Below are 12,550 nucleotides of genomic sequence, written 5' to 3'. Positions count from 1 at the left end.
TGACCTAGTAGAGGTGATGGATGAACACCAGTTGTCACAGCAGCTTCTATGTTTAACTGCAGAGAATGCCTCCGAGACACAGGCCTGATTTATAAAGTACATTTTGGTCATCTTAAAATTAAATCACAGTCACCTGTATGAATTGAAAGTAAATTTATAAAGAGGTTGTACATGACTGGACACAGGTAATAACTTACATTCCAGGCAATACCTTACATTCCAAGTAGTATAGGAAGCAAAATAACCCCAGTCCTTTCAATAGCATTTTGACTGTTTATTAACTAGATTAAGGGATGGTCATATGATCACAAACAACTGCTATGGATTGATTTAAGTACTTACCAATTACAGGGATACAGGACCTATCTGTTAGCCCATGAAATGGACCACCTTATTGCTTTCTAGTCTCTACCAATTTACCATTTTGCAGTGGAATAGACATATACATCTAGATGAAATGCCGCACACCTGACTTGATTTGTATGATTTTCATCATAAGTGGTATTCCTGTTAAACACAGTCTAACTAAACTTCAGAGAAATTCTGACCTAGGAATGATGCTTGGAGCTTGGGGACTTCATAAACTTTATAAATTGTATCACTCGTATTAAAGTTGCTGTAAAGTTTACACATTAACTTCAAAAAGAAAGTTTCACAAAGAAAATAAAGAGTTGTTTAACCACTTTAAGAGCACGTTACATTACATTTTGCCTCGACTATGTCAGACCCTTTAGATCTTTCACCTGATATTTCCAAGCTTAGTGCTCACAGGATTTGTTTGTATTTCAGATATAGAGAAGATCTCATTTACCTTGAAGAGTGTGGCTTTTTCAGGGATTATCCCTTTAATTTTCACCTGAGGTTCCAGAGGAAGTGGAATAAGCTCCATATCTGCTAAATTCATCTTTTCATTATCTGCTAACAACGCCTGAAGCCTCTCATTCTGAAAGAAGAATGAAAATTTGTTTTAAAAAAAAACAAACAAACAAACAACTCACATACTAAGTATATATGAACAGTTAAAAAGTCTTTTAACAAAGGACATAATAAATCTCCAATTTATTCAATTCTTTACTCTTTAAAAAAAAAAATCAAAATTTCACTCTTAAAATCCAGTGAAATAAAAATTCTCTATTTACAGTAATCTGAACAAGGAAGCAGATATTCCACCTAGTCTGAGTATAGTCAAGCAATTTTGTAACTGTCAGATATCATAGTCTTACAAAAAATTATTTCTAAATTGCCTGCACAAGTAGCAGGATGATTTGTTTTCCATACTAGTATCAAATGTTAACTCTGTTTCAGAAACCCGATTCAAGTCTTCACCTCTGATCCTTTAAACCCCTGAACTCAAGGAGACCCCCTGTCACCAATGAACCAAACTGCCAACAGCTTGCACAGATCTGATTTCAGGGCTTGCTCTATGTTCCTACATCTGTAATTACCAGAAACACAATACTAGTCAATTTTTGAGTACTTTACACTTGGTGCGCTACATAATAAAGGTTGAATACACATAAGTCTCTAGTTTTTTTCCCCTGCTAAATATAACAGGCATAAACACACAGCAAGGTAGTCCACTACTGTTCAGAATAATTCTAGTGGTTAATTGCTGCTAGCTAGATTCTAATGCAAAAATCAAAGTTATGTTTCTCTTACTTTTACAGAAATATCCTAGCAGTTATAAAAGAATATATGACAGAACACTACCAGTGTATTGCACAAACAGGAAATACATTCTTATGAACTGAAAAGCCCTCCTCCTCTTTTAGTGATTACACCTTTATTACCAATACTTAGAATATTCACAAAATTTCATAAAAATGACACCACACTTCAGTGTTTAATTTTCCTGCACAAATATACCCCATAGATTGAAAGAAAGACGGTGACAAAAATCATTACACCGAAAAATGCATGTTTAAAAATACTGATGTGTGCCAGAGGAAAAGAAAATATATAGAATAGAAACCCCTTCGGTGTTCCTGCTTCCTCCCCATACCCGTCTGTCAAGTTCACTTAAAATATTTTAACTAAGAAGGACAAAGCTTCCTAAAATGCACCTATGATAGAAAACCTTTTCCTCAAGACACAATAGAAGGCAAAGTTCTGCTAAACACACAACTTACAAAAGAACAGTTTTGCTGCTCTCAAAACAAATAAAAGTTTGCTGCTAGTCAAATTTCATTATCTATCTTGGCATAATTCTCACACCACAATAACATTTGCTACCTTCCCAAGTCCCCCACAACTTGTCCACTGTTATAATTAACAATTATTCAATTATTCTTGTATCTTCCTTTTGCCAAAATCTCCCAAGATATTTCTGGAGGCCCTCTTCTGTTTTTTATCTACAATATTTCAGAACACTTTGCAACTTTGACCCATCTAAACTTCTCCAAAGTTTGTTTAAAGTTAGCTAACATTATTACAGGACAGATGAACATCTGTTACAAATCTTAGTGCTAAAAGTTTTTAGTGAAAAGCTAGCATTCTTATTGTCAAATTCGAGCCAGAGATAAGTTTTCCAATTCCTCAGTTACCTTTTTCTTACGATTCCCACTTTCACGCTGCACTGCTTTCATTACATGAACCAGCCGATCTACAAATGTCTGCTGGGCTGCCAACAACGAACGCATAACTCTGACAGACTTATCACCCTAAGTGAATTAAAAGAAACAAAATTAGTTCTTTGTTCTGTAATTATTTTATCTAGAAATTATTCCTTTATTCTTAGACCTTTGGACTTTTAAGAGGTAAGTGAATAACAATCAATTTCCTGTCAATTTGAAAGGTATTTTCTGTAATACACAACCAGAATCACCACAGCTGGCAATCAATTATCTGACCTACCAGTGCACTTCAATTTGCATCAACAATTTCAGTGGTGAACAGTCATGCATAACAAACCTATTCACACAGCCAAAATAAGTTAGTAAGGATAAGCACGTGTAATACTCTTATGAAACTAAGAGTCAGATTTGAGTAATGTCCCTAAAACCAGAATTAATATGAAGTGCAAGACACATGAAAATCGGGAAACATTGCACATTTGCTATAAATTTCAGTTTGCAACTCACAAAAGCTTTTTTTCAGTTTTGCTTTTTTAACCTGCTGCTCCAGCGCCCTCTGCTGCTGATATACAGAACAACATCGTTTGTGAATTCAACAGATAGGTCTGTCTCAATTTGCACTGCAAGGACAAGCGTTTCCAATAAAGAAATAATAAATCAAATACACTGACTACACAAGACACAATATTTTAGGTCTAGCATGTTATTAACAGGAACAAGCAATAAAACAGAGGAAATATGTTCTTTTCCTTTTAAGTAGTTCCTTTGGTTTACCACAAACTCAAAACTTCACGCCAAAGCGAAAGTTTTTTTGAAGTTTCAACACATATGACATAAAAAATGTCGTCCTCCTAGACCTCTGTGCCTTTTTAAAGAATGACTATCCCAAACTACTATGTATTTCCTTACACAGAGCCATTACCTTCAGCAAAGCCTGACTAAATCTTCTCATCACATTTAGGTACATTTCATGAGTCTTTGGGTCCCTCTGCTGAGTGTCTTGGTCTTCACACTCCACTATTACATACCTGCAGCATAAAACCAACCCAAGTTATGCTGTGCTCTGGTGCTACACAATTTGAATTAAATACAGCAGCCCTATACTATAGGCCTGGAATTAAAGATAAAGTTGACCTTTGAATGAGATCTCTATCTCAACCAGCAAGTGAACTCTTCAAAAATTGCACAGTCACAGATTCCCACTTGCATCAGCAGTGGCTATCAAAGTTTCTGGGGTCTTTCACTTACAGTGAAGCGGCATCACTGAAATGGGACAAGTCAGAAGTCCAAATCATTTGAACACTCCAATCCAACAGTACACATGGGAGGAGTAGGCATTTCCCTGTGCTACTACCCTCTACATAACGTAGTGGCTGCAAACTTGCTATTCAAGTACACTTGCAAAAAAAGAATCTCACCCCACCTGTTCCCTATTTTAGCATTAGCAACAGTAGAAGAGACAGTATTGGTCCTGAAGTAGCTCTGCAAAGTCTACATTCCAAAATAAGTTTCCATGTCTAAAATTATGATTCAGGACCAAAACCGAAACAGTATAATCTGGGACAGGTATACTGAAAATTTATTTTGATATGTTAAGCAGGTGTTTGGAATGCTTTTGTGCTTATTTCTATTCACAGCACTGACAAGCAAAAAGTAGCTATGCACCGAAGTTGTTCTTTCTGTTGATCAATGTATCTCCTAGTACTACCCAGTAAAAACATAACCCCACTATTAAAAAAAGGAAAAAATTAGCAAGCCACTCTATTTTCAAACACTGCATTTGGATTCAAAAATGACTCTCCACATTCAACAAACACGCTTGGACTTCATGCTGACAGCTAGAATTACTCATTCCTTATGCACTTGTGCAGAACCTCTTTGCAACTGAAAGACTAGGGCACAAGATTAGAGGACTGTCCCTTGCAGCTGATCAGGTTTGACTAGTCTTATTTATAAATAAACAATATTACATATATTAAAATAAGGCATACGTAACTTACTCCATGAGTATTATCTCAATGAAATCTGTAACTAAAGATCACTTCTTGGACTTAGTTAATACATTGTTCTACCCCGTTCCCTCACTAAAGTGACAAAATTAGGTTGCAGTCATATGTGTACAAAAGTAAGTCCATATTTACGAAGTTTGTGCACCAAAACTTCAAGGGAAACAGGAAGTAATGAATTGAAACATGCCATTTTCACCTTCATTTGTTAAAAGCCCCAGACACTTTCTCAAAGCTATCTTCAAACAAAAAGTGAAAGTAAGGCTTCATACTTGGCTAGGTGTCTCATACCTCCAAAGAAGAGACAGAAAAAAGTAGTAGCACTGACTTCTGTAGCCACTGTTAAAGGATAGGATAGCTTTACAATGACAACTGAACAAGCAGGAGGTTTGATTTTCATGGGTCATTGTACTTTTCCCATTGATTCTTTTAGGTGCACGCTGTGTCTGGATAGTAGAAACAAGCAATTGATCAGCAGTCAAGAGATTTATGGCTATGTCAGCTCGAACAGTGGCTGCAACTTCTGTATTTTGTCACTGAGAAATTGAGATGTCTGGAAAGAAAAAGAAGATATTGACTGGGTTTTTGGTTTGGTGGGGGGCTTATTTTGTTGGTTGGGTTTTGTTTGTTTGTTGGGTCTTGGTTTTTTTTTGGGGGGGGAGGGGGGTTTGTTTTTTTTGTGAGTTTTTGGGGTTTTTTTTGTTTTTGTGGTTTTGGTGTTTTTGTTTTTTTTTTTTTAAGTCCAAAATTTCAGAGTTCTGGATGTTTCCACTTTCTGAAGACTAAAGGTCTGAGATATTGCCAAAATGTAAGTGCATAGTTTCTATCAATGTGATAGAAATAAGCTTACCTTAATGAAGAATATTTGATTAGGCCAAGTATTTGGCTTCTACTCACATCAATTCTGCCTGCAATTATTTTAACCATTTAAATTTAATAGTACTTTTCCGAAGCCAAACATTATCTTTGGCCACACAGAAGTATGTACAATCAGGAACCATAATTAATCACGCACTTAAATAACTTAAATTCAAGCTATCGAAAAAATAATGAAATAATAAAAAGACACTTATAAATGGAATTAATCTCAGGATAGGTTAGGATTCTTTTAAGAATTTTATAAGAACATTTTGGTAGGTTTAAGTCACATATCACACCCTGTTCCCGATTCATGACTTATCTACAGTTAATATCAATCACATATTAACATATGATCATGTGTATTAGTATTTCTAATTATTAGATACATCTTTAAAGGATACAAGTGAGAATCATTTGACTTTAGCTATGTAAAAGGCACTTAACTTCGCTATTTTAAAATACATGTGTACATACAAGTAAATAGTTGTACGTGTTGTGCACATGCGCAAATATGTATGTACATTAATAGACGTTCACATCACATTTTCAGAGTACAGCTCTATTCATCTCAGCTCTCTTCAAAGGAGATAATTGCTATCTGCAAATACTTACTCAGAAGGCATGCAGATGACTAGTTTAGCCATCTAATTTAATTCTTAAACCTCTGAAGTGAGACAAGATCCTTGGCTAAGTAATGTTACCTCTCCACTGCCTAGATGAACTATTCAGAACTAAAGTTTCCCCCTAAGAAAGCACACAACTGCAATGACATTTTGTTTGTGCTCATAACATAACTACAAATGGAATCTAAAAAAATAATTAGATTAGCACAAAATAATTACTGCTTTATAAACCTTCAGAAAGTACACTCTTGATTAATACTGAAGTGCATAACTTAAATATTCTAGCTAACACTGTCAAAAACTATAAACACAAATCAAACAGAAAAGCAGAGCACAGGACAAACTTTATCTCCTCCCCACCACTATAAAAGATTTTAATGACAATTTATAAACTATAGCTGGGCTTTTTTTTAACACTGTACTGAATGCCCTACAAATCACCTTCTTTTGTGTAACAGTAAAACATATTTGTGCATTTTAAAAACCTGCGCCCTCCTTTTACCAATTACTCTGTTCAAATGCCTATTGTTTTAAATTGACTACTTCATCCTGAGAGAAACCTGAGATTCTCAAGACAGGCCATTTTTTGCTGTGCATCCTTCTGGGCATTAGAACTTTGATTTCAATTGGGCATTGATACAGTATGAATAAATAGTTTCTAACATACCAGTACAAGTAGTTTGCCAACGTGGAATTTTTGCATGCTCGTGATATCAAGAAAGTGCAAAGGTCTTGCTGAAAGGGATTAAGAAAGGCAAAATTAAGTTCTAATGAAGTCTAAGCACTTAAAGAGAGAAAAAAGTTAAGGAAAAACCCCAACTAAATGTAGGGAGTTTTGAGAGATACACTCCCTTCTAAAATCTGAATCCAATCCAACCTAATATTTAAATCATATTAGTTTTAACATTACTTCAAATCCAGTAACAACACTGCAAGTAAAAAAAGGTCTGCTACTACAGTAATATATTTAGCAACACGTCAAAAGTACATGATGTTCTTCAACAATAAACTTTTAATGTAAATTTTCTATTTACAGTATATTACACTTTCCTCCTATCCCCTGCTGTAAGATTCAAGCTTAAAAGGGATTTACTACCATGTTTCGCATTCAGAAGATCTAAACTCTTTAAGATGTTCTACATTTTAACATAAAGTAAAAAATGTGCAGAGGATACACAGCATTTAGTTGGAATATTAAACCTTGAAAAAGCAGCTAACAAGAAATCTGTGTATCTTTAATGATATGCTCAATTCGAGCATATTTTCTATGCAGCACTGAGACTCAAAAAGGAAGATTTGCAACATGTAATGGATCTTTAGTTCAAAGACCAATTAACTGCACATTAGATCAAAGTCAGATTCCCTCAAACTGTCTTTACCTTCTATCTGTCCCTCCCTCCAGTCTCATTCTTATTCTTCTTCTACTTGTGGTATAAATGAAGTATAATCCTTGGCAGATGTAAATCAACAGTGTCTCATTTAGGTTCAAAAAACTGACACCTATAGCAAAGAATATGGCTACAGGAAGAACAGACTACAGAGATTAAAACTGTTTTCCATTAAAAAATCTGCCTTAAAACACCTCAAACACAAGCAATTGTCAGTATCTACTCAGCATGTGACAGCCTTCACAGTGATTTTCTCCTTTAAAGGACAATACTTTAATTTTATGAAGAACTCAATGCCCAGTCTGCCAATTTGGGATAGTGTGACTGTGTACATAAACAGATGGTCTGTAAAAATACCATTCAGTTCAGCTGTTGCTATTTTCTTAGCATTTAGTTTACTTTTATACTCTTTGAGCATTTTAAGTATTCAGCAAGATACAGTAGAAAGATTCAAATATTCACAAACAAAAACTAAAGTCAGTACTAGGGTCACCAAAAAAAGTGTCAAAAATAAAAGGTAAAGCGTTTGACTTACATCAAGGTTTTCATTATCTGCAAGCTCCTTTGTCTTAGAAGTAAGAGGTGGTGAGGAAACAGGTGGAACAGGACTCATGATCTGGGAGCTACATAAAGGAAAGCATGTAACTGGCATGATTCGAAGTTCTTGCTTGGGAGGCAGGGGGTATGCATGGAAATAGCAATGCATTTCACTTCCACAGCATAATAAAATCAGAAAAACCAGAAGAGAAGTATCTTTGAAGATAGTATCTCAACCCTGTTTCAGAACAAACCGCATGAACAGCAACTTTGACAGCTGCAGTTCCTGAAAGCAGCAAAAATCTGTGCCTGGATAGCTATACAGTTTATGGCTGTGAAGGACATTTACTTACATCAAACTTAGCATTTTGTTTCATCTTCCATAAAAAATAAGCGGACATAGATGGGAATTTAGCAAATCCACATTTTCAGGATAAGCTTTTTTTAAACGTTCTTAAGATGAAATTGCTAATACACAATACCTGCAAGCACTCGTCTCTGGAATCCAATTATACATAACAGAGCAGACAAACCCAGTGGTTGCGAGGTAAAATTATCAGACACTAAATTTACCTGAAAGGAAGTAATCAAACAGCTCTACTAATGTCTAAGTGTCATTGCAGCCTTAAAATACACCATACATCCCAGGACACCCACTCTACAGCTTAGCAGTAAGATCAATGCAAAGCAGTATACTTGTAACACAAAAAGTATACTCTAGTGATACAGAGATTAGACATTGAAATTTAAGACTAAAAATCCTGGAAACTTGTATTAAATATCCACAGGAGACTTCAGTTAACCAAGTTTGTCTGTACCTTGCTTAACACTACATTAATTAGATATTTCAGCCTTTCTTTCTGATTCCTGCAAGAATAAAAAGTGTTCTTCCTCAGCTCCTTTACATTCGCAGGACCCTCCCTACACCTTCTTTTGCAGGAGCAGGAAGAAATTTATTTCCGTTTCAGGCTGATCAGACTTTTAGATTCACATTCTTTGATGAAAGTGCGAAGTAAAGCCTCATACAACTTCATTGAAGACATCCTAACTTCTGTAAGGACAGGAGAAAATAGTGCCAGTGTTTTTCCTGTTCTCCAGAAGCTGTCTTCCTTTCGTGCAGTAAAGTCAAAGACCACAACTTCAAGATCACAGATAGTTTACAGAGCAAACATTCTTACTTAGGAAATACATTCTGTGAAAGCTCTGAGGTTAGTTTTGTTTCGGTTTTTGGGGTTTTTTTTTTTTTTACATCATCGCTTAAGATTATAAAATAGGATGTTGAATATGCAATGGTCCCTAAAGAGGAGAAAGAAATTTGAGGGCTTACAATGTTACTGCTTTCTGCTTTTCTACTGGAAATCTAAGCTTCATAGAATCATATAATTGTTTAGGTTGGAAAAGACCTTTAAGATCATTGAGTCCCACCGTTAAGATAGCACTGCCAAGTCCAGCATTAAGCCATGTCTCTACGTGCCACACCTACACGTCTTTTAAATACCTCCAGGGATGGTGACTCCACCACCTCCCTGGGCAGCCCATTCCAATGGTTAACAACCCTTTTGGTGAAGAAATTTTTCCTAATATCTAATCTAAACCTCCCTTGGTGCAACTTGAGGTCATTTCCTCTTGTCCTACTGCGTGTTACTTGGGAGAAGAGACCGACCTCCACCTCACTACAACCTCCTTTCAGGTAGTTGCAGAGGACGATCAGGTCTCCCCTCAGCCTCCTCTTCTCCAGGTTAAACCCCAGCTCCCTCAGCGGGTCTTGATCAGACTTGTGCTCCAGGTCCTTCACCAGCTTTGCTGCTCTCCTTTGGACACGCTTCAGCACCTCAAGGTCTTTCTTGTAGTGCAGGGCCCAAAACTGAACACTGCACTCGAGGTGCAGCCTCAGCAATGCTGAGTACAGGAGGATAATCTCCTTACCTGTCTATTTCTGCACCATTAGTTCCAGATGTTGTCACACTCTCTGACATTGAACCTTGACTGTCCCTCTTGCTAGGTTCCAGTCCATTCTTTATGTCATCGAAGTTTTCATATTTCAATGCCTGGACTAACTGTAGCAGGTACATCAGCAAATCCTCATGGAAGAAAAAAAAAGAAAATTAATTGAGGAGGTCTGTCAAACTCAACTAGGACTCCATACGTTTTCGAAATTCTACTTTAAAGAAAAACTTAGTCAGGATTTAATGACCTATAAAGAAATAAAAATTGGGGTCTCCCTAGCAAGCAATATACAACAGAAAAACTGGTCTATGATGAAGTTTGATTACCAAAAGACACTGAAGTATCTCACTACTAATTTTTTGTAACTCAAAGGCAGTAACTGGTAATTAAGTAAATATTTAAGGGCAATTACTACTTTACAGTTCTCTTTAGTTAAGCTGCCCTACTTGCTTCCAGTATCCACAAAATAAACCTTTTAGTTTGTGGCTCCCAAGAAGAAAATTCAGGTATAAAATCTGGACTATGGCACCAGGAATGCAGAATCTCTCCTCTCTTCTGTGCTTTTTTTTTTTTTTTGATCCCTTGTGTAGCTGGAGATCCAAACAAACCACATACTTGATCTATTTTAGATTGAAGAATAGAATTTCAATTACTTGGTGTTTATAATGAATTTGTTCCCTCTTACTATTCAACTTGCTTTGTTCAGTTCCCTTCATATGTTTCATAAAAGGTACACTTTTAAAGTCAAAGCAGTATAATTTTGGCTACTGAACTAGGCTTGCAAAAATGTGATATATTTATGCTCCCTATTTTAAACTCTATTGATTGCCAAGGATTCAAGAGTTACAGTAATACATTCAAAGTATATTTTTTTTACTGTCAAAAGAAAATATATAATTAAAATTTAGCAGATTAGCATCCATTAAGTGGGCTCTACTCACAAATCACAGCTCATCATATTCTAATCAGTATACCATTACAAACATCTTATTTCCACAGATGTTCTTCTACTCACTTTCTTTAGCAAGAACATGACAATATACTGCTTCAATTTACCAGGTGGATTTGTTGGAAATCTTTTAGTAAACTATTTAAGTTCAGAGCACTTCTATGCTGGTTAATACTCAAAATTTGTCACCCGTTTCTGGGGAAAACACATGGCTGTTTCACCTTGTTTGACAAAATCAGGTATCACTGGCTGTTCACACTAAGACAATTATCAATGAGGGCCACTTAATAACATGAGGACTTTGCTCCATAAATAGCTTATAGTAAGGAGCATCACAGTGATTATTTTTTTCAAACATTTCAAGTACTCAATGAGACTAAAAATCCTGAGAGCAGCTGACTTTCACATGTACCCACAGACCAATGAATACCTCATCATCAGCCTGCTGAAGTCGAGCAACAGCATAGCGCCGAACTGTTGGGTTGGTGAAATGAGATGACAACAGTTCTAGAGAATCTTCCACATCCATGGGCTTCCACTTGCCTAGTAGCTCCAGTGCTTGCTTTGCTTCTTGTGGTAGGTCCCAGTTGACACATTTTAAGAACTTTGTCAAGGCCTAAATAGAAAGAGATTGGACAATTCATCAGTGAAAAGCCAGGCTAAACAAATGATTTCAGAAATTAATGTTTCAAGTTAAGGTAAAATTAGATTCAGACTATATGTAATGTAATGTAATGTAACGACTTAAGTAATAAGCTTAGACCTGAGGAACCTTAGTGATGTAACTGATAATACAGTATTGGATTTTTTTAATATGTCCCAAAAAACCTGCAGCTGAGTTACTTTCTAAGTAAAACATAAAGTCTGTCACTAATGCTCTACCACAATTACCACTACATAAAAAACTCCCCCTATTGGGGGATTATTTAGTTATTTAATTTACTTTGGGCTTTTGGTGTGCTGTTACTTATCCTGGTAATGTTAACCCTTGTCTAAAAGGAATGAAGAAGCTCCTCTTTCATAATTTTTCTTTGCTGAAGACAAAATTGGCACAACTGGTATTTTAGGCTGACAGTCAGTGTTTGTAGAAAGACTGCTGTAATAATAGCTAGTCCACATGATTTAAGAGGGAAAGTATAATCACTAATTTTTAAATCAGTAACATTGTAGAAAAAGTTAAAATAATGTTAACTAGCTTCTAAGACACTGAAACTGTATCTCTGCAAGGACAAGACATTGTAGAATGGGTGCTAGATGAAGAATCTCTTGCATTAATAAGTCTTCTCAAACAATTCAACTTACCTTCTCCTGATTAGTAAGGTAATATCTGAATTTCCAAACTAGATCCTGCTCCTCGTACGTTAGCTGCTTTGTCGGTGGGTAACTCACTATGATCTATTAGATATATAGTCAGAACATGAGTTTAAAAGATGAACAGACATAATCAACAAGTTAACAGACTACACTGTGACAAAGCACAACACTGACAACACACAAAAATGGCTAGGAAACAAAAAAAGCTTTCCAACACGACAAAGTTCTCATGCTATCATGGTGATGCCCCTCAGTTATGTGGTTGGTTGAGCTGGTAGTGTAGGCAAACACACGCAACTACTTTAAGACTACCATTACACCTAAATGATATAGAATCATAGAATCATTATGG

At 35.9% G+C, this 12,550-nt stretch overlaps 1 protein-coding gene across 1 annotated transcript; it reads right to left on the bottom strand.

The window, feature by feature from the left end:
• Positions 1-811: 811 nt before the first annotated feature.
• On the bottom strand, positions 812-12,279 carry LOC104161303 (phosphatidylinositol 3-kinase catalytic subunit type 3-like; the record flags this gene model as incomplete). The annotated part of the gene is made up of 8 exons (XM_009699676.1): positions 812-943; positions 2,544-2,660; positions 3,496-3,601; positions 6,731-6,798; positions 7,987-8,074; positions 9,915-10,069; positions 11,315-11,500; positions 12,187-12,279. Coding segments are annotated over 8 exons (945 nt in total), but the record flags the coding sequence as incomplete, so codon positions are not given.
• Between the last annotated feature and the right edge of the window lie 271 nt (positions 12,280-12,550).

This window comes from Cariama cristata, unplaced genomic scaffold, assembly GCF_000690535.1.
Source record: "Cariama cristata isolate BGI_N322 unplaced genomic scaffold, ASM69053v1 scaffold25264, whole genome shotgun sequence".
NCBI lineage: Eukaryota > Metazoa > Chordata > Aves > Cariamiformes > Cariamidae > Cariama > Cariama cristata.
This window is presented reverse-complemented; position numbering and strand designations above follow the sequence as displayed.